The sequence below is a fragment of the Oryx dammah genome, unplaced genomic scaffold, assembly GCF_014754425.2.
Source record: "Oryx dammah isolate SB20612 unplaced genomic scaffold, SCBI_Odam_1.1 HiC_scaffold_2, whole genome shotgun sequence".
In the NCBI taxonomy this organism is placed as follows: Eukaryota; Metazoa; Chordata; class Mammalia; order Artiodactyla; family Bovidae; genus Oryx; species Oryx dammah.
The window spans coordinates 89,559,568-89,584,717 of record NW_024070186.1 but is presented as its reverse complement, the minus strand read 5'-3'; the positions used below and the strand labels follow the sequence as shown (position 1 = coordinate 89,584,717).

The 25,150-nt window shown below is 38.4% G+C and overlaps 1 protein-coding gene across 5 annotated transcripts in view; it reads right to left on the bottom strand.

Moving 5' to 3' along the window:
* Positions 1–25,150, bottom strand: part of HSPBAP1 (HSPB1 associated protein 1) — a 56,044-nt gene that overhangs the window by 12,083 nt on the left and 18,811 nt on the right. For 3 of the 5 annotated variants that reach the window (XM_040250413.1, XM_040250414.1, XM_040250415.1), the window contains exons 2-3: positions 24,831–25,016; positions 11,671–11,852 (exon numbers count right to left, since the gene is read on the bottom strand). In XM_040250413.1, coding sequence (XP_040106347.1) covers positions 11,671–11,852; positions 24,831–25,016 — 368 coding nt within the window. The remainder of the gene's footprint in view (positions 1–11,670; positions 11,853–24,830; positions 25,017–25,150) is intronic. The other 2 variants (XM_040250417.1, XM_040250425.1) reach the window with 1 other exon arrangement.

Genomic DNA, 25,150 nt, shown 5'->3' with positions numbered 1-25,150 from the left:
AACTTGGCACTCCTTATGTCTAGTTCTCTTTCTTTCAACAGACTGCTCTGCTTGGTTTTATTTAGGCTGAAAGAAAGAATGTTCTTGTTTTTAAATAAAAGTTGGAAAACTACAAATGTAGTTTGACATAAACTCAAATCCATGGAACTTAAAATATGTATAAGCTGAAAAGAAAAGGACACACTAATGAGCCAGACACAAAGGTTTGGCTTTATTTATTTTCTGAATCATGAATTTTTCCTATTGAATTTTAAAGAATAAAGCAAAATAAAAAACACTTTTAGGTGCAGAACATTGTCCTAAATACTGACACTAGTTTAACAGTGTCTTCAATCTGCATTTTCTGTTTTTAGAGGCAGAACATTAACATTACTCAAAGAGAAAGGATTCTGGAGAGACATTTTAATAGATGGTTTTAAGGAAGACTAGAAAAAGCATTTTCATTTTTGTTTTCAGTGATGAAGATAGCAGAATATGTGCATATAATTGATATCTGTTATTAAAGGTGGAGTTTTTGAAAAGTCAGCACTATTATACATGCATATGGTTCCATGCATATGGTTGGCAAAAGTCACATCCCCTCTGGACACAGCACATACGCTCCATGCAGGGGGCTTACCTGTTTCCGTAATGCCTATTGGAATACCTGGCTCAGGTTAAGTGCTTAAAATCTTGGTTGCTTGGGAGGGAAAGAATATGTTGGCTTATTGTAAATGGTTCAGGTTGAGAACATTTTTGAGCATCTGAGTTTCCCTGGTGGCTCAGATGGTAAAGAATTCGCCTGCAATGCAGGAGACTTGGGTTCAATCCCTGGGTTGGGAGGATCCCCTGGAGGAGGGCATGGCAACCCACTCCAGTATTCTTGCCTGGAGAATCCCCATGGACAGAGGAGCCTGGAGGGCTACAGCCCATGGGGTTGCAAAGACTTGGACACGACCGGGCAACTAAGCACGTCACAGCGCACTACGTATCTAGTATAATGCTGAATGTTTGGAATACAAAAAATTAATACAACACAGGCCCTCCTTTTAAATCTAATAATGGAAGATAGTCCCATAAATGGACCCGTCCCACAGTGTGGAAGAACTGCTTTGACAGAAGTGAGCAGAAAGCATGCTGAGATCATTGAAAAAGGGCACCTGGTCCAAGCAGGGAGTTTAGGGAGGGTTCCTGTAAACCTGGTCTTTGGTGAACAATTCATCATACCTCAGTTTGGAATTTAAAGGCAGCAGAAAGACATGCAGTACAAAAACAGAAAACAGGGATCTGCCTCATCTAAGAAGAGACTAGTTTAAGTCACTCAATCTTCTTATAGATACACCTCTTTGGAAATTTAAGGAATACCAACACCCCTTTGCTCAGAGAAATGAGTGCGTGCGCGCGTGCACACACACACACACACTTTCACATGCACTTTCAGGGGGTCAGTGGACTGAGCCCAGGTGAGACACTGTTCTAGAGCACTGCTTCAGAAAAAACCACAAGGGGAAAGTTCTACCGGGTGTGTGTGTGGGGGGTGACCATATGAGAAACTGACACAAGGCTTCCCGTACCTCTTATCTAACATAGTAGCACTAAACAAGGAAAAATTATTTTGAAATGATTAGATCAGGGTGACCTAAACTAACCTAAAATTCAGCTGCAAATTGGCTGGGAAAACCACAGGGAGAAGGGTTTGGGGCAAAGTGGTAGAGAGAGAGTAAGTTAAAGTAAATTTGTCAAAAAATAGACAACATTGAGTGTACTTATTCTGACTTTCCCCTCGGGCTCTTGAGAGTTGGGAATTTCTTGCCTTTTTCTTATGAACTGTTGCCTAGCCATATTTCTTTGTCCTTGACTTTGTAGATTTTAGGAGGCCATGGAACCCTACTTTTATCCCTCTTAAAATGAATCTTAACTTTCTGCCTGCTGTTTTATAATGTTTAAATCAAGCTACATACATGACTCCTAAACTTTCATCTCAAGTCCTAAATTCTCTTCTATTTACCACTAAATTTATACATTCAAAGGCTAACAAGCTATCACTTTTGGGTTATTGAATCCACATGGTTAGACAGGCCCAAATCACAACATTTTATATGCATCACCTCATTTAATCCTAGGAAACTGAAAGTAGTTATATCCACTTTATCCATGTGGAAACTACGGGGCAGTTCTGTCCTTTTAACAATATTGTTAAAAAATGCGGAGACATTTTTGATTGTCATAATAAACAGGACAGGGGTGCCTTGGCATTCAGTGAATGGGCATGAGGGATGCAGCTCAACACAATATGAAAAAGTTTTATCTTGTACAATATTTATAACACTGGGAAAACTGATCTTAGTCTCAGTTATCTGAGACTAGAGTTCTAATTTCACATAATCCTGTCAAAAACAAAAGGATTTCTGCATAGTATTAATATATACTGAATTTCAGAAACATAATTACTAAGTAAGTTGAGGAAGGATTGTATTTTTGTGTTTCTGCAGCTGTATCCAGAGCGGTTCACCATTTTGAAAAATAAGTCACCAACAGCACTGAAACTCATATGACATTTGGGTTGGCAATATATACACCAATATCAGTCTGTGCTGGTACTGTCTCATCATGGTGACTGTATGTGTAGAGATACAGATACACTTATTTAGCCACATTTCAAAATGTTAAATATAAAATATTGGAAATATTCACTGGAATTTTATCTTAATTCTTCAAAACTGAACCTTTTCCTTGTAGGCAAGTACAAGCATATGATTAATTCATTGTTTTCTAGTACAGCCATGCTTGAATTATTTACACATTAAATCACACATTTCTTAAATTCTCATGTATTTTAATGGTTTTTAAAAATCATTTGTAGAGGTAATTATATTACCTGAAAACTGCATTTCAGAACCATAAAGGGGATGCAGATTCTGATATGAGGCCAGAATACTGGAGCGAGTTGCCTTTCCCTTCTCCAGGGGATCTTCCCAACCCAGCGATCGAACCCAGTTCTCCTGCATTACAGGCAGATTCTTTACCAGCTGAGCCACCAGGGAAGCAATGTGAAAGTAGCTCAGTCTATGCAGTCCATGGAATTCTCCAGGCCAGAATACTGGAGTGGGCAGTCATTCCCTTCTCCAGGATATGAGACCATGCTACACCATTCTCTACTGCTCTCCCATCAGGGACCACACATCTCCCTGCCTTTGCTCCTGCTGTTGCCTTTACATGGCCAGTCTACTTACTACCCACACCCCAATTCACATTTCTCATTTGAGACTCACTGTAGATGTCAATTCTTTGGACACTTCCACACCACACCCCTCCCCGCTCCTACCACATGCAACCTGGTTATTCTCTTTTGGTCTCTCTCTCTCAAAGAACTTTGATTCTTTGCCTGTCTGACCCCTTCTCCTCAAAGCAGCAAAAGTAGTATTAGTCAAGAAAACAAATAATGATCTTAAAATACTAAGTCTTGTCCCCTCCTTTGCTCTGCAGTTAGAATTAGATCCAAATGCCCTCTATCATGGGCCTGAATGACCAGGTCCTTCTCATCTCTCTGACACCTCAACCCTCTCCATCTCACTGGCCAGGCTTCACCTGATACTTGCTTTTTTTTCTTTTTGGTGAAAACATTTAAATTCTACTTTCTTAGCAAATTTCAATTACACAATACAGTATTATTAACTATGCTGTTGTGTAGTCTCTAAGTGGTGTCCCACTTTTTAAAGACCCTAAGGACTGTAGCCTACCAGGCTCCTCTGTCCATGGGGGTTTCTCAGGCAAGAATACTGGAATGGGTATAGCCATTCCCTTCTCCAGGGGATCTTCCTGACCCAGGGATCGAACCCAAATCTCCTATATTGCAGGCAGATTCTTTTCATTGTCTGAAGCCCCTTACATGAACACTATAAATTAGCAAGTACTTATGGCTCTTTTTTCCTTGAAAAAATTACCTTAGGTAACATAAACAGAAAAGAGGTAGTTGACTCTACCCACAGATAGGCTTGGATAAATAATACCCAAATTCTTACATCCAATTTGCCTCATTAGAAAGCATCATTGACCATCAAGCCCCTTTGAACATTACTAAACCACCTGGCTCAATTTCAACATACTCTCATTAACTATGTTATGAAGCCCAAGACAGGCTAGAACTAATTTTCCATGTGTTGCATGCTGAGATTCTGTGTCCTGGTGACTTAACAAGGCTCCTGACTCTCCACAGTCAATCTGAATCACAACATAAAATGGAATCTACCTGGGAAATGTTCTTGGGGCAAATCCCTTTGCTATAGGTTGATTCTTAATAGCTTCAATTGTTGCTGTTGTTCAGTCACTAAGTTGTGTCTGGCTTTTTGTAAGCCCATGGACTCTAGCCTGCCATGCTCCTCTGTCCATGGGATTTCCCAGCAAAAATACTGGAGTGGGTGCCATTTCCTTCTCCAGGGGTCTGGTCTTCCCAGATCAGGGATCAAACCTGTGTCCCTTGCATTGGCAAGTGGATTCTTTACTACTGAGCCAGCAAGGAAGTCCACAATAGCTTCAATTACAATGATACTTATGAAAGTGAAGTCGCTCAGTTGTGTCCAACTCTTTGCAACCCCGTGGACTGTAGTCCACCAGGCTCCTCTGTCCATGGGATTCTCCAGGCAAGAATACTGGAGTGGGTTGCCATTTCCTTCTCCAGGGGATCTTCCTGACCCAGGGATTGAACTCAGGTCTCCCACATTGCAGGCAGAGCTTAGATGGTTATAAAATGTAACATCTGCCATTCTTACCTAATGAGTCAAAGAAATTTTGTTACTGTCACAAATTCCTTGCAAAGTAGAGAATAAAATGTTCCAAAAAATGTATTGCTTAGATCATCAATGATATGATGTACAGCTAAAACAATTAGACCAATTTTATGTGCCAAATGAGAGTCAGTTAAGTGTCAAAATCATAATTTTTGGCCACTTTTAAGGCTATAGGATATTTTCCAACAATACCAACATTTTTGCCAGTGTATTTATCAGTATATAAATATTATATATTTATCATGGAATAAGAATAAGTAGAGGCTATAAGTAAATACTTATAAAACTAGTTATAAGGCTGAAGACAGCTAAGAATTTCTTATCAAGATTGACAAATGCTACAATTGATTAATAGAAGCCACAGAGAACTGGATGAAGGTGAACTTGGGATTTAAGTTAAAACATTCTCTGAAAGGTCATAAAGACCAAAGAAACAGCAAAACAAAAAATGGTAAGACTAGGAAAAAAACATACTTATGTAATCATTCAAATATTCATTATATATTCAGCACTATGTTAGCAGTTTGGAGGAATAAAAAATTATACTGTTTCCAAAGAGTTTACAATGCTGTTAGGGGAACAAGATACAAGCATTCTATGTTATGCACTATTTAAATAATAATCCAAATAAAACATACAGGGATGAAGGCAAGGGACAAATGGATGTAAGTACAAGTGGCTGAGAAGGCTTCTGAACCAAGGGTGAATCTGAGCCAGGCCCTAAGAAGTTAAATACTAATAGGCAGAAATTGAGAAAAGCATGAGCAAAGGCTAGAAGACAAGAGAGCACAGATTGTGGTCCAGCACTGTAAGGAGATGCAGAGGAAACAGGCTGTGTCAGTTACAATGGGGAGAGTCTTCAATGCTATTTCCCTTACACAATTTAAAGTTGCTTCCCTTGTGGCTCAGCTGGTAAAGAGCAGCTTCTGCTACTGTGCGGGAGACCTGGGTTCAATCCCTGGATTGGGAAGATCCCCTGGAGAAGGGAAAGGCTAAGCACTCCAGTATTCTGGCCTGGAGAATTCTGAGGCCAGAATGGAATACAGTCTATACATGACTGTATAGACCATGGGGGTAACAAAGAGTCAGACACGACTGAGCAACTTTCACTTTCAATTTCAAGTCATGAAATGGTTGTGAATATAATTTCAATATTTTCATAAGAAACTATTTTAGAATTAATTAGAGGAGGAGTCAGAACTAGAAGAGTAGAGAGTAATTTCAGAAGGGACGATGTAGAGATTCTTAAAATGGTTCACAGACCTCTTGGGGACCCCTGAGACCATTTCAGGTGATCTGTGAGGTATTTTTTATTTCACTGTGTTGACATCGCATTGAAGGCACAAAAACAATGGTGATAAAAGTGTTGTCAAGCTGTGGAACCAAACAGTACTAGTAGCACTGCATTTTTTAAAACAGCCTTATTGAAGTATAATTGATGTGCAATAAACAGTGTATATTTAAAGTGTATAACTTTATGAATTTTCACCTACATATATACCTGAAAAACAATCACTACAATCAGGATGACAAACATTTTGGTCATGTCCAAAAGTTTTCCTATAACCTTTTGTAACCTCTCTCTACCCCTCCTTCTTAGATCTATTTTCTGTCACTATAAATTGTAAAGAACCTGCCTGCCAATGCATGCGACTAAGCAATATGGATTCGATCCCTGGATCGTGAAGATCCCCTGCAGAAGGGCATGGTAACCCACTCTAGTAATCTTGCTGGAGAATCCCATGATAGAGGAGCTTGGAGGGCTACAGTTCATAGCGTCTCAGAGTCAGGTATGACTGAAGCAACTTAGCACATACACAGTTTTATATAAATGGATTCACAGTGCAAGTACCCCTTTTTTATATTAACACTATCCAAAGGCAAACTAAACAAAGTAGATTTCAGACATCAGAAAAAGGAAGAACTCAGAAAAGAGAGGATCATCACATTTCGATAAAATATTAATCCATTAAGAGGAAATAGTAGTCCTAAATGTGTATGAACCTAAACTGTTACTAGTTACAAAATACACAAAACAAAAACTGACCAACCTAAAATGAAAAAGAAACAAATATACAACTAGAGTTGAGAAATTTCAGTATCTATCTCTATATAATGGTAAAACAAGCATACAGGGAATCAGTAAAGATACAGGAGACACGAACAATCAACTTAATTGACAGTCATAAAACAAAAACAGCAGAATATACACCACTGTCAAGTGCACGTGGGACATTTATCAAGATTGACTATATTCTGGGCTGTAAAACAATAAATTTAAAAGGACTAAAATCATCAAAGTATGTTCTCTGAACACAATGGAATTAACTTAGAAATGAATAACAGAAAGACAGCTGGAAATCCCCAAGTATTTGCAAAATAAACATTACACTTCTAAAGTAATCCATAAGTCAAAGGAAAACATCACAAGGGAAATTAGAAAATATTCTGGACAGAATAAAAATGATCTTGGAAACTTGTATCTTGAAACACATGAGCTAGAAAGCTTCCTAAAACTTAAAAGACTTTTCTGATAAGAACGGTGATGCTAGTTACAAATGTCATTTTTTGAAATAATGAAGTAAGTAAAAATGCATCAACATTTGGAAGATCTATACAACGCAGTACACCACTATTGAAGATCATTCCATGCAAGATAGACCAATGGATTTTACTATGAAGGGTGCATTGATTATGGGTTCAGATTATTGTAACTAATGAACCTTTAAGAGACTACTCATTAGAGGCAGAAACAACTCAAATTTGGTGGAGTATTAAAAAAAAAATCCACAATTATCTAGAAAGGTTGCCAAAATGCTCCTCTCTTTTTCAGCTGCATGTGTATGTGAAACCAGATATTCTTCATACACTTCAAACAAACCAACAAATCGCAACAGACTGAATGACGCAGATAGAAAAAATCAGCTTTCTTCTATTCAACTCTGGTGCTTAGTTGTGTCCGACTACTTTCCTAACATTAAAATATTGGTGAATATAATTATTTTCATTAAAATGTCATTTATATTCACATACAATGAGTTTATTTTAAATAAACATTTAAAAATTTATCCGTTTTAATGTTTACCCACCATTTTAAGACAGATGGAAGAAAGCCTGAAACAAAAGTAGTCAGATTTAGTGACTGAATTATAGTGGTAAAAGTAACACAACTTAGCTATCTTAAATATAAGACTTTGTGCTCAGAAAACTGAGATAAAAAAATGATATAATCTTAATGACTTGGCTGTTTATAGCAGATTTGCCTGTTCTAATCCAGAGAATTAATCACCATAATGTGAGCTGACAGAAAACTCATTCAACTACAAATATCAGATTGTATAAGGGCTCAAATAGAATTCCAGCACATTACCAAAAGGCTGTCCTTTATACCCACACTTAAGGAAAGGACACATGTCTGCACAGTGCTGCCATGCCTGGGCTGAGACAGAACAACTGATGGGGTCAGGTTAGAGATTCAGCCAAGGCAGAGTGAGACAAGATTCAGCACAGACAGAAGGCCTCATCCTAGCTGTGGAGTAAAGCATCCGAGCCTTCTGCAGGCATACAGAGCAGCAGTTAAAGCCTGGGGGGCAGACTGCTTAGGTTATTCTTTTCTTAGCTGTACAATTTCAAAAAAAGGTTTACTTAACCTCTTGGTGCCTCATTTTTCTTAAAACAGGGATATTATTAAATCATAGGTTTATTGTGAGGACTACAAAGGTAAAGCACTTTGCTGTTGCTGTTCAGTTGTGTCCGACTCTTTGCGACCCCATGGAACGCAGCATGCCAGGCTTCCCTGTTCTTCATCATCTCCGGAAGCCTGCTCAAACTCATGTCTGCTGAATTGGTGATGTCATCCAACCATCTTGTGCTCTGTTGTCCCCTTCTCCTCCTGCCTTCAATCTTTCCTAGCATCAGGGTCTCTTCTAATGAGTTGGCTCTTTCCATCAGGCGGCCAAAGTATTGGAGTTTCAGCATCAGTCCTCCCACGGAGTATTCAGGGTTGATTTTCTTTAGGATTGACTGGTTTGATCTCCTGGCAGTCCAAGGGACTCTCAAGAGTATTCTTCAACACCACAGTTCGGAAGCATCAGTTCTTCAGGGCTCAGCCTTTTTTATTGTCCAGCTCTCAAAGCCATACGTGACTACTGGAAAATCCATAGCTTTGACTAAACAGAGTTTTGTGGGAAAATAATGTCTCTGCTTTTTAATATGCTGTCTAGGTTGGTCATAGCTTTTCTTCAAAGGAGAAAACATCTTTTAATTTCATGGCTGCAGTCGCCATCTGCAGTGATTTTGGAGCTCAAGAAATTAAGTCTCACTATTTCCACTATTTCCCATCTATTTGCCATAAAGTGATGGGACCAGATGCCACGATCTTAGCTTTTTGAATGTTGAGTTTTAAGCCAGCTTTTTCACTCATCAAGAGGCTCTTTAGTTCCTCTTTGCTTTCTGCCATATCTGAGGTTACTGACATTCCTCCTGGCAATCTTGATTCCAACTTGTGCTTCATCCAGCCTGCCATTTCACATGATGTACTCGGCATAGACATTAAATAAGAGGGGTGACAGTATAGAGCCTTGATATTCTCATTTCCCAATTTTGAACCAGTCTGTTGTTCCATATCCAGTTCTAACTGTTGCTTCTTGACCTGCATACAGGTTTTGCAGGAGGCAGGTAAGGTGGTCTGGTATTCTCACCTCTTTAAAAATTTTCCAAAGTTTACTGTGATCCACACAGCCAAAGGCTTTAGCATAGTCAATGAAGCAGATGTTTTTCTGGAATTCCCTTGCTTTTTCTATGATCCAACAGATGTTGGCAATTTGATCTCTGGTTCCTTTGCCTTTTCTAAATCCAGCTTGAACATGTGGAAGTTCTCAGTTCACGTACTGTTGAAGCCTAGCTTGGAAAATTTTGAGGATTACTTTGCAACCGTGCAGTAGTTTGAACATTCTTTGGCATTGACCTCCTTTGGGAATGGGATGAAAACTGACCAAGTATTGATAAATGTTATTATTATTATGTTTTACCTGAAATATAGAATAATAAAATACTAGTCTAGGACTTTCCCGGTGGCATAGTAGATACGAACCACATCTCAATGCAGGGGGACATGGGTTTGATCACTGATCTAGGAAGATCCCACATGCTCTGAAGCTGCGAAGCCTGTGTGCCACAACTACTGAGCCAGCACCTAGAGCCCACAAGCCACAACTACTGAACCTGAGTGCTCTAGCTACTGAAGCCCACACATCTAGAGCCTACGCGCTACAACAAGAGAAGCCACCACAGTGAGAAGCCCGAACACTACATGAAGAGTAGCCCATGCTCACGACAGCTAGAGAAAGCCCATGCAGAGCAACGAAGACCCAGCGCAGCCCAAAATAAATAATAAATTTAAAAAAATACTAGTCTAATACGCAGGGTGGGTTAGGGTATGAGAGATATAATAAAATACTCTAAAAGTTAACTATGATTTCTGAAAGGTCTAGGATTAAAGTTCCAAAAAGTAATCACAATTAAGGTTATTAAAGTATTACCTCAAAATTATCATTTAAAAATGAGTAAATAGTACATTGATATAGACTGGATTCAGAAAGCATCTACTGAATGTTTTCAAAACCAATGCATTACTTTCATGGTTGTAAGAAAAAAAAAGTATCCTCAGCTAACAATTATGAGCCAAGTGACACGTTTTCCTTTCTTTTACAAAAAGGATAATTTATTATAAGAAAACATTTATTTATTTATTTATTTATTTATTATTTTTTTAATTAATTTATTTTTTATTTTACTTTACAATTCTGTATTGGTTTTGCCATAAGAAAACATTTAAAATGTTAATAAAGGAAAGATATAAAGTATTATTGATTGCCGTATTATAACTGTGTAAACACCAGCATCCAAACCTTGACTCAAGGTGAAACAGAAAAATGTAAGCTCAATGCAAAATGACTCAAGAGTCCAAGGACTATCAGCCTGTATGAGAGGAGAGTCCAGAGTGTGTGTGGTGGTGACAGGCGAGAGCAGGGGGTAGGGGTGGGGAGGTGTAAACAGCCTGCTGTGATGGCAAAATACATCCCTAAAGGGCAGGATGAAGGACTCTAGAAACTTTACTTGATGGTGGGCAAGGCAGAGTCTTTCAAACAGCTTCCTGGGATGACTCCCATTCCTGGCCCATGTGCCTAAGACAAAGCCTAGAGCAGGGAGTTTGCAAAATCACCCCACAAAACGAACTGGCAGTTTGCGGTAGAAAGCATTTTGAAAAGAGGATACTGTAGTATGCAAACTGCTGTCGGTTATGTCAACACATAGCAAAGGACTTCCACATTCTTACTCCTGCAAGTGCCTGCACACTTCTGTAGGACTTCTACAGTGAATCTTTGGAAGCCCAGCACTTTCTGCCTCAGGCCATAAACCTGCATTAAATACCCCCCAGCCCCCCACCCCCCACCTCCGAGCAATGAGAGCAGGCAGCAGTAGCCAGGAGGGTTTCTAGGATCCTAGGAATGCTTGAATGCTTCCTCACATAACCAGCTTTGTACCTCCATCTGCCTGCCTGACAGAATAAGAACTTAGATGAAGGTCAGGAGGAAATGAAGTTGTATACACAATCTATGTTTCTGATATACTCCAAACTGATTCCGGTGCTATTTAAAAGGCAAAGGAGAGACTGTGCAGGAAGTTTGGCAATAGGAAAACAGTAAGAAGGCTGTTCACCTTGGTGGGCCAAACATTACACTTCCTTTGAGTGAATCTTTGGGCGTGAGTGGACAGAATACACAAGACTCAGTGACTTTTGAGAGAAAAAGACAGTGAGGAAAAGGGTACCTTGAAGATTCTAATTTGTGAAATTTTCTCAAGAACAAACTATACCATGACTAAAAGATATGTACTGACTTACCTGGAAAATATCTGTCTTGTCTTCAAATAAACTGACAAAATATTTATAGTCAGCATAAGCCCAGAATTTGGAATGATCATAGTCTCTAAATGCTCCGGAAATACTAGACTGGTCACAGTTCCAGGAAAGAAACTCTTCAAGTGTAGCTTCTACATAATTACATGCAGTTTCAAACTGAGGAGCTGCAACGGAAAAGAACCCAACTTTAAATGCATACAGAACACAGTTTCTAAATATTGTTGCTTTTTCAAATGAAGATCATTTCAACCAAGAAATTACTATTTAACATTAATTAGAAATTAATTATGTACTTGCTAAATAATTAGAACCACCTATAACACTTATCCTTGGAAGAAAAGTTATGACCAACCTAGCATGAATATGGTTATGAATATGAATATGAATATGAACCATAGCATATTCAAAAGCAGAGACATTACTTTGCCAACAAAGGTCCGTCTAGTCAAGGCTATGGTTTTTCCAGTGGTCATGTATGGATGTGAGAGTTGGACTGTGAAGAAAGCTGAGTGCCGAAGAACTGATGCTTTTGAACTGTAGTGTTGGAGAAGACTCTTTAGAGTCCCTTGGACTGCAAGGAGATCCAACCAGTCCATTCTGAAGGAGATCAGCCCTGGGATTTCTTTGGAAGGAATGATGCTAAAGCTGAAACTCCAGTACTTTGGCCACCTCATGCGAAGAGTTGACTCATTGCAAAAGACTCTGATGCTGGGAGGGATTGGGGGCAGGAGGAGAAGGGGATGACAGAGGATGAGATGGCTGAATGGCATCACTGACTTGATGGATGTGAGTCTGAGTGAACTCCGGGAGATGGTGATGGACAGGGAGGCCTGGCGTGCTGCAATTCATGGGGTCGCAAAGAGTCGGACACGACTGAGCGACTGAACTGAACTGAATAACACTTAAGAATATTCAAGATTAAATTTAAAAGTAAAAAAACACAAATTTAATCTTTAAAGACTACTCTTTCTATCGCCTGATGCAGTGATCCAGAGGAATACTTTATCAATTCTCCAAGACCTTTTCAGGGAGCTGTGAGGTCTGAACTATTTTTATAATAATACTACAACAGTATTTGTCTTCTCACGCTTATTCTCTCACAGGAAAACAATGGAGTTTTCGAGGGGCTACATGGCATGTGTTGATGTCACTGCTGTGACAGCTAGTCACAGCAGCATGTGTGACTAGCTGTATGTGCTTAGTAGAATATGTGCTTATATTCTTATTTTTTTAAATGTCTGTAAACAAAAACAAAGAGAACTGCTCACCAACCAGTTCTACAAGGATTAAGTGGTAACCCACTGCAGTCACTGACTAACAGTGCACTCTCAGAGGAAACCAAGACCATACAGGATGAAGCACTCTGTGGTTCAGATAGAAGAAATTAAGACCATAACAGGGTGCTCTGTGCTTTGGATGAGCAGGCCTCTTGGATAGTTAGATGTATATCTTGGGAAGAACTTCAATGACCAGATCCTTGCATCTTCCTAAAGAAAAGCACTAAAATCATTAACTTTATATATTGGTTATTTGTGACTACCAAGATGTCTGCTTGACTCCACATGTTCCCTAGCCCAAATTCACATATATATACAGGCTTCTTCCCTACCCTTTGGAGCAGTTTTCTCAGAGGTCCTAAGAGGCTCTCTCCTGTGCTAAAGTTCTCATTGAAAGAAAGTGAAAGTGAAAGTTGCTCAGTCGTGTCCAGTCCATGGAATTCTCCAGGCCAGAATACTAGAGTGGGTAGCCTTTCCCTTCTCCAGCGATCTTCCCGACCCAGGAATCGAACTGGGGTCTCCTGCATTGCAGTTGGATTCTTTAACAACTGAGCTATTAAGGAATTAAGACACCAAATAAAACTTAAACTCACAGCTATCACATTGAGCATTTTTCTTTCAGTAGACATATCTCAGTTTTAATTAGTAATAGTAATTTAAAGTGTATTTATTCATTAACTCATTTATTTCAGAATCATTTATTAAGTACCTAATTTTTAACTAGTATTGTGTTCAAGTTTCCTGATGCTGGGAAAGATTGAAGGCGAGAGAAGAAGGGGACGACAGAGGATGAGATGGTTGGATGGCATCACCAACTCAATGGACAGGAGTTTGAGTGAACTCCGGGAGTTGGTGATGGACAGGGAGGCCTGGCGTGCTGCAAGTCCATGGGGCCGCAAAGAGTAGGACACGACTGAGCAACTGAACTAAACTCAGTGGTAAGTATCACGAGATATAACCTACATCAACCAAAGCTCACTCACTGGGGTACTCAATCGTTTTTTATTTATTTAATTTGGCTGTGCTGGGTCTTAGTTGTGGCATGTAGGATCTAGTTCCCTGACTAGGGATGGAACCCAAGCCCCCTGCATTGGGAGCACAGAATTTTAGTTAGTGGAAAGTCCCCTCAATTATTTTAAGTATAAAGGAATCCTGAGTCTAAAAAGTTTGAGAACTACTTCTGCAAATTAAAAAAAAAAAAAAAAAAAACGGCAACACTGTCTTTTGAAAACTTTTGACTTTATACTGTACATTTATCATATAGAGCTCCTTAGAATCTGTCCATTAAGTGGAGAATGGCAATTTAAAGTCTGTTTATTTATTCATTAATTCATTTATTTCAGAATCATTTATTAAGTACCTAATTTATGACTAGTATTGTGTTCAGGTTTCCAGGAACATAAAAGAAATGGATAATACTCTTGAATTTAGAATATATTTAGACAAAAAGAAAACTGTAACCAGAATAACAGGGAATGTGAGGCATCATATAATTAGATGCAAAATTCTGTGCCACAGCCAGCCTAGGAAAAGGCAAAGACCGGAGATGAGGGTTGATCAGGAAAGCCTGAAGGATAGTCTGCTGTCTGTCCAGAGTGGTTTGTTCCTACAGGTAGAACTGTTTTATACAAGAATTATTATTCTAAATAGTGATGAAATAATTTCTCTTTTGCAGTTAGCAGAATACTCTAAATGTACATTGGAATGTTAATATTCAAGTAATCTGATGACAATCTGTTTTGCAAAGCATGAAATCCTTTCAAGAGGGAATGTGGATCTAACACATATAATTCAATCAGCACAGTGCTTGACACATGACAGATACTTGGCCACTATTACTAGCACTGTGCTTAGTCGCTCAGTCATTTCCAACTTTGCGACCCCATGGACTGTAGCCCACCAGGTTCCTCTGTCAACGGGATTTTTCAAGCAAGAATCCTGGAGTAGGTTTCCACAGGCACAAGTACTAGTAACGTCCTACTATTTATTTATATATTTACTTGTTTAGTTGCTAAGTCATGTCTGACTTTTCATCAACCTATAACTTGGGGCACCTAAAAACTAGCTGAATTAGTACTAGGAAGAAAAGCGTATTCAAAGAGCTTTTATCTTTTCCTTCCATTTCCTCCCAAATGGTTCAAGATTATCTCAATCACCTTTCCTCATTTCTTTATCCTAAAGCCTCAGAACTGCAGAGAAATAATAGAGGGGAGGGTGTGTGTCACCTCTAATTCACCTATTTCATCAATTTGTCACTTGACTTTGAAAAGCAGGAAAACTTTACTAGGGAATATTATCTAAAAACCAGTATATTTAAGAACTGTTTAAATTTGATCATTTTTGAGGAACATTTTGAACAGTGGCTAGTACACAGTAACCCATCAATATATATGAGCTCTTAATCAACGTCATCATCAAGAATTTACCATAACAGCTTTGGAAAACACTTAAAAAAAAAAAAAAAAAGAAAGCTACATGGTGCTGGAATCATTTCTAAATCATTTCATTAAGCTCCAATGTGAGCCTGAAGACCTTCCACTGTCTTGTGAGTTTTCACCTCACAGAATTCAGTCCAACAAATCCAACTGAATACTAAAGCCATTACTTGAGCCACCTGCCTCTGGGGTAGACTGAGGAGGACTTTTCAGTTATGACCAGTTTTCATATGCACATTTGTGTTGCAGCCTCATCATTTTGTCACACCAAGTTCTATACTTAAAAAAATGAAAACCTAAAAGTGCAAAAATTGCATTGTTACTGTCAGGGAAAGAACTGTTACAGGGAAAGACAGTAACAGAGAATTGTTACTGTCAGGGAAAACTACAATGAAATGAACAAAACTGATAGACTTTTTTATTTACATAGTGACTTCAAAATAGAATCTTTTTACTCCTTGTTGGTATTAGTAGCACCAAAGGAACTGTTTTCATTCTGTTATCATGACAATTTCTTTCTGGGTAGTACAGTTGTTTTTCTTAAGTTTATTCTGTGCAATGGAATTGTTCTTTTCTAATTTGATTGTTATTGTTCTTTAATATTTCAGGCAGCTGAAACTTTCATCCTACTTACCATCAAAATTTTAGGTAAGAAGCAGCTCAACTGCTTTTAGGATTTGGAAATAGTGTAAAAGTTAAGCTTTAATTCTTATAAAGGGAGTCCTAAAGTATTTTTGTGCATAGCACCGAAACAAGTATTTTTCCATTTTGTTAAGACTTCATCATCTCACAAGCAAGAAACATTTGGAATGTGGGTACCAAGTATGATTTCTGATCGTTACTTCACTCCCTATCTACAAATGTTTAGGCTTGTTTATACATCTGCTTGGCAAATTATTGCCAGCTAAGTTTTAGTGTTGTCACTGAGAATATATGTTGGCAAATGAATTCAATCCAAAATGGCTTCAAAGAGCAATGTGATGTCACAATCTGCTTCCTAAAATAAACTGAGATACATTACAATCAAATGTGCTAGCTGTCAATACTATTATTTCAAGCATTATAAAAAAATTCTAAACAAGACCTAAAACAGAAATAAATATGCTCAATAGAAAGGCAAAAAACTTACCGTTGTTTGTAAGATCAAATAGTTGTCTTCCTAAAAAGCCCACAAGAATAAACTAAAAAACTATGTACACTATTAAGATAAAAAACTATGTACACTATTAAAGATAAAAAAATACAAAAAATAAATGGCATTTATTTGTGTACCAATCACAATTAGAAAAACAGAATAGGCAAAAATATTTCCTTCCTAACAGCTATAAAAAATTCATAATATTTTAAGAAATTTGTAGACTTGTAAGAAAACTTTTTTCACCCAAATCTTTTTACTGAGATTAAAAAAAAAACCTTAATAAGCAAAGATTTCATGTTCCTGTGTAGGATGGTACAGTACTGTCACAAGGTAGGTCATTTCAAATTATGTAATTCATAGTACTTCAAGAATTTTCATTTAGATCCTTTTGACTGGAGACTTCCCTGTTAAGTCAGTGACTAAGAGTCCATGACCCCAGAGCTGGGGGCCTGGGTTCAGTCCCTGGTCCAGAGAACTAGGTCTCATGTGCTGCAACTAAAGTTCTTGCATGCCATAAGTAAGACCTGGTGCAGCTAGATACATAAATATTTTTAAAAAATCTTGTTGGCTGAAGGAGAAAAAAACCACATGACCTAAAAGTTGTGAGTTATGTTTTATTTGGAGGATCTTACTGAGGAATACAGCCTAGGAAACAGCTGCTAAAATAGCTCTGAGGAACTGTTTCAGAGAGGTAAGGGAGGAGCTGGGATATATAGGAATTTTTATGGGGAGGAGGGGAAAAAAGGCAATTAAACATTCAAAAGATTACAGCTAATTACAAAAAAATTATTTGATATGCATCTTAACTATTTGGGACCAACATCTGGTTTTTCTCCATTCTTAATGCCCCAGAGGGAGCACCATTATGGAGGGGGAGGTAGCTGCAGTGATTGATGGCTTGAAGGCAGGCAACATATCTTGTTTAATGTGAATACACTGTTTACTAAAAGTGAAAAGATGATGCTGTGAAAGCACTGCACTCAACATGCCAGCAAACTTGGAAAACTCAGCAGTGGCCACAGATTTCATTCCAATCCCATAGAAAGGCAATGCCAAAGAATGCTCAAACTACCACACAATTGCACTCATCTCACACGCTAGCGAAATAATGCTCAAAATTCTCCAAGCCAGGCCTCAACAGTACGTGAACCATGAAGTTCCAGATGTTCAAGCTGGATTTAGAAAAGGCAGAGGAACCAGAAATCAAATTGCCAACATTGGTTGGATCACTGAAAAAGCAAGAGAGTTCCAGAAAAATATCTACTTCTGCTTTATTAACTATGCCAAAGCCTTTGACTGTGTGGATTACAACAAACTGTGGAAAATTCTTCAAGAGAGGGGAATACCAGACCACCTGACCTGCCTCCTGAGAAATCTGTATGCAGGTCAAGAAGCAATAGTTAGAAACGGACATGGTACAACAGACTGGTTCTAAAACAGGAAAGGAGTACATCAAGGCTGTATATAGTCACCCTGTTTATTTAACTTATATGCAGAGTACATCATGAGAAATGCTGGGCTGGAGGAAGCATAAGCTGGAATCAAGATTACCAGGAGAAATATCAATAACCTCAGATATGCAGATGGCACCACCCTTAGAGCAGAAAGCGAAGAAGAACTAAAGAGCCTCTTGATGAAAGTGAAAGAGGAGAGTGAAAAAGTTGGCTAAAACTCAACATTCAGAAAACTAAGATCATGGCATCCAGCCCCATCACTTCATGGTAAATAGGAAAACAATGGAAACAGTGAGAGACTTTATTTTGGGGGGCCCCAAAATCATGGCAGATGGTGACTGCAGCCATGAAATTAAAAGCAGCTTACTCCTGGGAAGAAAAGTTATGACCAACCTAGACAGCATATTCAAAAGCAGAGACATTACTTTGCCAACTAAGGTCTGTCTACTCAGAGCTATGGTTTTCCCAGTAGTCATGTATGGATGTGAGAGTTGGACTATGCAGAAAGCTGAGCGCAGAAGAATTGATGCTTTTGAACTGTAGTGTTGGAGAGACTCTTGAGAGTCCCTTGGACTGCAAGGAGATCCAACCAGTCCATCCTAAAGGAGATCAGTCCTGGGTGTTCACTGGAAGGACTGATGCTGAGGCTGAAACTCCAAAACTTTAGCCACCTGATGCAAAGAACTGACTCTTTTGAAAAGACCCTGATGCTGGGAAAGATTGAAGGCGAGAGGAGAAGGGGATGACGGAGGATGAGATGGTTAGATGGCATCACCAACTCAATGGACATGAGTTTGAGTAAACTTGAGGAGTTGGTGATGGACAGGGAGGCCTGGCGTGCTGCAGTCCATAGGGTGGCAAAGAGTCGGACATGATTGATCGAGTGAACTGAACTGAACACTGTTTAAGTTTCATTTAGAGGAATAAAGTTCAATTGTGCATATGCATGCGTGCGTACTTACTCACATCCAACTCTCTGTGATCCCACAGACTGTTCCCCCCAGGCTTCTCTGTCTAAGGGAATTCTCCAGGCAAGAATACTGGAGTAGGTTGCCATTTCCTTCTCCAGTGGAATCTTCCTGACCCAGGGATTGAATCTGTGTCTCCTGCACTGGCAGGTTAATTCTTAACCACTGCATCACCAGTATCCAGTAAAATGCTGAGACAGAAGAGTGACTGGGGAAGATGAGTTGTTCTTTCAAATATTAAAATACATAAAAGCTATAAAAAATAGTTTTTAGCAAGTGTTTTACTGGCCCCAAAACTGATAGTTCAGTATGTGGTCCAAAAACAGATGCTGAAATATATAAGAATATGGTAATATAATAAAGGTAGTTTCAAAGTTGGTAGGAAAAGATGGGATTATTCAGTAAATGGTACTACAATAAAGATACTATTACCAACTTAACTATTTGGAAAAAAGTCAGTGAACACAACATACCAAAATAAATATGGAATGGATAAAGAGTAAAATGTGGAAAAGTAGTCAAGCTATTAAAAGAAAATATCAGAACATTTACTATTGTCAGGATACAGAAGGAATTTCTAAATAAAGTAAGAATAAAAATATTAATTAAATATTATTTGATCTTACTATAAAGATATGAAGCAAAATCAAAAGGCAAACAATAAACTGGGATATTAGTACATTAGTAACAAACACAGTATTCTTTAAATATAAGTAATTTATTTATTAAAAAGAAAACCCCAAACCTGAAACCCTAATAAGGATAACTGAAAGAAAAATTACCAGACAAAATACAAACTATTAATAAACATGAACATACATTCAACAACACCAACAAAGAAATGTTAATTAAAGTTATGAGGCACTCATCTTTCACCTATCAACAAGGTATTTTATTAAAAACATAAATTTCTGTCAGGGCAAAGGAATGGCCAAACACTTGTATGTTCTGAAAGGAGAGTAAATGTAAACCACCCTTCTGCAAAGCACTTGGCCTCAGGTATCAAAGGTCTTTTATTCTTTCACTCCACAGATGTCTGACTATCCAGATATTAGGTGTTCAGCCAATGATGAGACATGGCCCTGGCTCTCACGAGGGACCTTCTTGAGGCAGAGAGAGACTTTAAACTGCTAACTGCTTACACAATTAACCATGTGATCAGAGCTGCGCTGTGTTACTAAGAAATACAAGGTGGTCCGAGATAACTCGGTAGTCATATCTGATTTGGGGGGTGAGGGAGGGAGAATGTGGTCAGAAAGACTGCCATGAGAAGATGACCTCTGAGCTGAGGTCTGAAGGAAGCAGTGGAACCAACTAGGTAAAGCTGGGCTAAGGGAAAGTGGGAGAAGAGAGAAGAATCACTAGACCGTATATGCAAAGGCCCTGAAGTAAGAAGAAACAATCTCTGGAAACACAAAAATCTTAAAAGCTTATCTGCCCCAAGCTCAGAAAGAGGAGGCAAACAGAGCTTTTTATACCAGTAACAAAAATGTTGGTCTCTAGCCGAAGGGTAATAGGACGCTATCTAAGGGTTCTAAACAGATAAAGAAGATGAGATTTTTCTTTTTTCTTAAAAACTGTCTCTGGTTTCATTATGAGGAATGGCTGGGGCGAGAGGAGAGCAGGTGAAGAGGGACCAGGCATGAGGCTACAGCAACCATGGAGGTGAGGGACAGCAGGGTGATCCCAACTGGAGGATGGTCATGGAGTGAGAAGCAGGTAGACGCTGGATACTTAGGATGTAAGTCACTGAGTCACCAGACACCACTGAGAGAGGCCATCAGCATGACTCAGAGGTTTCTGGTGTAAGCAGCTCCATGGATAGTGCTGCTCCTGGTGATAATGCTCATACCCTTTGGCCCAGTCATTCTCCTAGGAAAATAATCAGAAATTTGGGCAAGATTTACTTTCAAACATGTTCACTACAGTCTTATTTATAAATTAAAACCTCTAAGCAATCTTATCAAATTAGAATTTTAAAACTAAATTAAAACTCTGATACTATCAGAGTTTCCCTGGTGGCTCACGGTAAAGAATCCACCTGCCAATGTGGGAGACAAAGAGACATGGGTTCGATCTCTGGGTCAGGAAGATCCTCTGGAGGAGGAAATGGCAACCCACTCCAGTATTCTTGCCTTGGAAGTCTCGTGGATGGAAGAGCCTGGCGGGCTACACTCCCTGGAGTTGCAAGAGAGTCGAACACAACTTAGCAAATAAACAACAACAATAACAACAATGATACTAGCATACAATGGAAGATTAGGTAGCCATTTAAAAGTCATATTTAATGTCAAAAGAAGCTACTCAGAATATGTTAACAAAAAAAAGCAGGTTGTTAAAATTTATACAACTTTATTTTTAAAATATAAAAAGGCTTGCATTGAATATACATCACAATGTAATCAGTGATTGCCTCTTGGTAACAGGAATAAGTCTTTTTAATTTTCTCTGGGTCTTCCCATTTTTCCAGTGCTCTCTAAAATGAGGAAGGTATATTTTTTATTTTTAATTTATTTCTATTTTAAAATAACATTTGCTGAGCATTTACTATGTGCCAGACACTATTCTGAATGTTTAATGAATATGAACACATTTAACTTTGAATTGCTCAAAGCAAAATTTGAACCCACACGAGCCAACTTGAATCAGCTCTCTTACAACACTACCCAAAAGTGCTTGTGGAAGTAGTGTATTTATACACAAAGAAATAACTTAAAAAGAACAAATTATTAACCTACATGACAAAATATCTGCATGTTATATAGTTGATAAAGAGTTAATATTCAGAATATATGAAGGTCTCTTTTACCACTGAACAAAAAGATTTTGTTTGTTTTGCAAACAAAACCACATAAAAACAAAAACCATCTCAATTAGAAAACAAGCAGAGGACTTGAATAGCCATTTCTCCAAATCAGATATACAAATGGTCAATAAGACCATAGGAAGATGCTCAACAACGTTAGTCATTAGGGAAATGCATCAAGCTATAATGAGATAAAACTTTACACACTCTAGATAGCCAGAATGAAAAATGAAATAAGTATTGGCAAGGATGGAGAGAAACTAGACCATTCACACACTGGGGTGGGAATGTAAAATGGTTCAGCTGTTCTGGAAAACAGTTTGGCAGTTCCTCAAAAGTTAAACATAGCTGCTGTATGACTGGGCAGTTACACTTCTAGGTTTAACCCAAGAGAAGTGAAAACATTTGTCCACACAAAAACTTGTACATAAATGTTCATAGTAGCATTATTCCTAACAGTCAAAAAGTGGAAATAACCCAAACATCCATCAACTGATGAACGGACTGACACTGTTTATCCATAATGGAATATTCAGCTCAGTTCAGTTGCTCTGTAGTGTCCGACTCTTTGCGACCCCATGAACCGTAGCACGCCAGGTTTCCTTGTTCATCACCAAATCCCAGAGTCCACCCAAACCCATGTCCATCGAGTCAGTGATGCCATCCAACCATCTCATCCTCCGTCATCCCCTTCTTCTCCAGCCCCCAATCCCTCCCAGCATCAGGGTCTTTCCCAATGAGTCAGCTCTTCCCATCAGGTGGCCAAAGTACTGGAGTTTCAGCTTTAGCATCAGTCCTTCCAATGAACACCCAGGACTGACCTCCTTTAGGATGGACTGGTTGGATCTCCTTGCAGTCCAAGGGACTCTCAAGAGTCTTCTTCAACATCACAGTTCAAAAGGATCAATTCTTCGGTGCCCAGCTTTCTGCATAGTCCAACTCTCACATCCATACATGACTACTGGGAAAACCATAGCTCTGAGTAGACAGACTTTTGTTGGCAAAGTATGTCTCTGCTTTTTAATATGCTGTCTAGGTTGGTCATAACTTTCCTTCCAAAGAGTAAGCGTCGTTTAATTTCATGGCTGCAATCACCATCTGCAGTGATTTTGGAGCCCCCAAAAATAAAGTCAGCCATTGTTTCCCCATCTATTTGCCATGAAGTGATGGGACCAGATGCCATGATCTTAGTTTTCTGAATGTTGAGCTTCAAGCCAACTTTTTCACTCTCCTCTTTCACCTTCCTCAAGAGGCTCTTTAGTTCTTCTTCACTTTCTGCCATAAGGGTGGTGTCATCTGCATATCTGAGGTTATTGATATTTCTCCTGCCAATTTTGATTCCAGCTTGTGCTTCCTCCAGCCCATTATTCAGCAATAAAAAGAAAATACAAATACATGCTACAACATGGGCAAATTTTAAAAACATGCTACATGAAAAAAAGCTAGACACAAAAGGCCACAACCACATGATTCCATTTTTATATGTCCAGAATAGGCAAATCTATAAAAACAGGAAAGTAGATTAGTGGTTGCCAGGGGTGGAGAAGGGTGTGAATGAGGAGAGATGACCAGTGGGAACCAGATTTCTCTGCAGTGTGATGAAAATGTCCTGGAATTAGACAGTGGTGGTAACTGCACAAAATTATGAAGATGCTAAAAGCACTGAATTGTGTACTTTTAAGTGGTGGATTTTATATGAATTTTGTCCAAAGACCAGATTATCTTTCTAAGAGACTTTCTGCTTCCCTTTTTCTTTTCTGTATGAGTACTAACTTTAAAACGTCAAATTACTGTTAGTTCTTCTGTAAAACAGAATAATAATAGTTCCACTCTAAGTGGGCTTGAAGAAGATTAAGAGAGTTAATATGTATAAAGCACTCAGAACAGTGTCTGACACAATAGTTGTCAATAGCTATTAGTAGTAGTATTTGGAGTCTAACCAGGAGGTGAAAAAAATTACAATTTCTATTTTTCTTCAAATTACTGTTTAACAGAAACTTCAGTGAGTAGAAGATTTATGTGACTAAAATCAAGAAAACAAGAGCACAAGCTGATTTTTACGTGGCTGCTGCTCGTCTAGCATTTAATTTAAAAATACAACAAACCACAATGAGGAGCCGAAGAGTTTATGAATACTGCTCTATCTGTCACTGAAGTATAAACGGGTCCTAGACACCAAAAACCCAGCAATTTTATGAGATATACATGAGAGAAAGAAGCTTAGAGAAGCTGGAAGAGAAACTGGGCAATTTTTTAGTTCCTTTGGAGTTATTAATAGATATCCTTAATATCGTCACAGAGCCACTTTACAGCAATGCTTAAAACACTATGAATTTCTAGACCACCAAATCTGTCCATATTTAAATAGAAGATACACACATATTCTGAAGCCAGACCATCATCATGGACTTCTTTAGATTAGAAACATTTCTAATCTGTTTTTTTTTCCTTTAAATTAACTATTTTTAGAGTAATGGTAATTGCCTTCTCTGACTGTAAGGCAAAAAATCAGTTACAAGTCTTCAGGGAAAAAAGGGGAGCTGGCAAAATCTAGTTGCTTAAGAGGATGAAAAAAACAGCTTCACATATGTTTCACATTTATACAACACAACAGAGGTCAGGCGGCTGATAAAGCAGAGAGATAAAATTACACCAAGACTAAGCACTATAAATAGTGACTGATAAAAGGACACATAAATAAAAGGACAAATAAAAGGACACATTTTACATAAGACAAAAATGGAGGGGACTGTTAGATTAGCATTGGTCTCTTTCAGTCAGGTAAGTAATAGCACATTAACAAATATTTATTAAGTGTCTACCATGATCAGTGAACTATGATAATATGAACAAATACATTTTACATGGGGTTATAAATTACAGGTTATTTAGCCTAAAAAAAAATCTTAAATTATCCTTTGAAAACTTCTAATAAAGTTTCCCCATCTGCAAATGGTCAAAAAGAGGATTAGAAATAAAGGATTCTCCAGAGATAAAGAAACCATGGCTGAAACATGGGAACGTTATGAAGACACATTACGATGACGATTCCTGGTAGTCCTACCTGTGTCTGTGCTTTTCCTTCCCATCCTAAATCGTATCTGCTTGCCATGAAGGACCTCAGAAAGACGTTTCGCAGTCCAGTGTCGTGCCGGCCAATCAAAAACCATGTTATAGAAGACTGCAGGTTGTTGTAAACACATGATGATTTCTTTTGCTTTCTCTGGTGTAAAAGGTTTGACATGTTTACCTAGGGAGAGAAATAAGAGAACTATATAGACAACTAAAAAGTTATTTAAGATAATACGAAGCATAAACAGCTACCATTGGTTCTACTATGGCAAATGTTTTGGTGTAATTGCACTGCAATTACACTTTACTTCT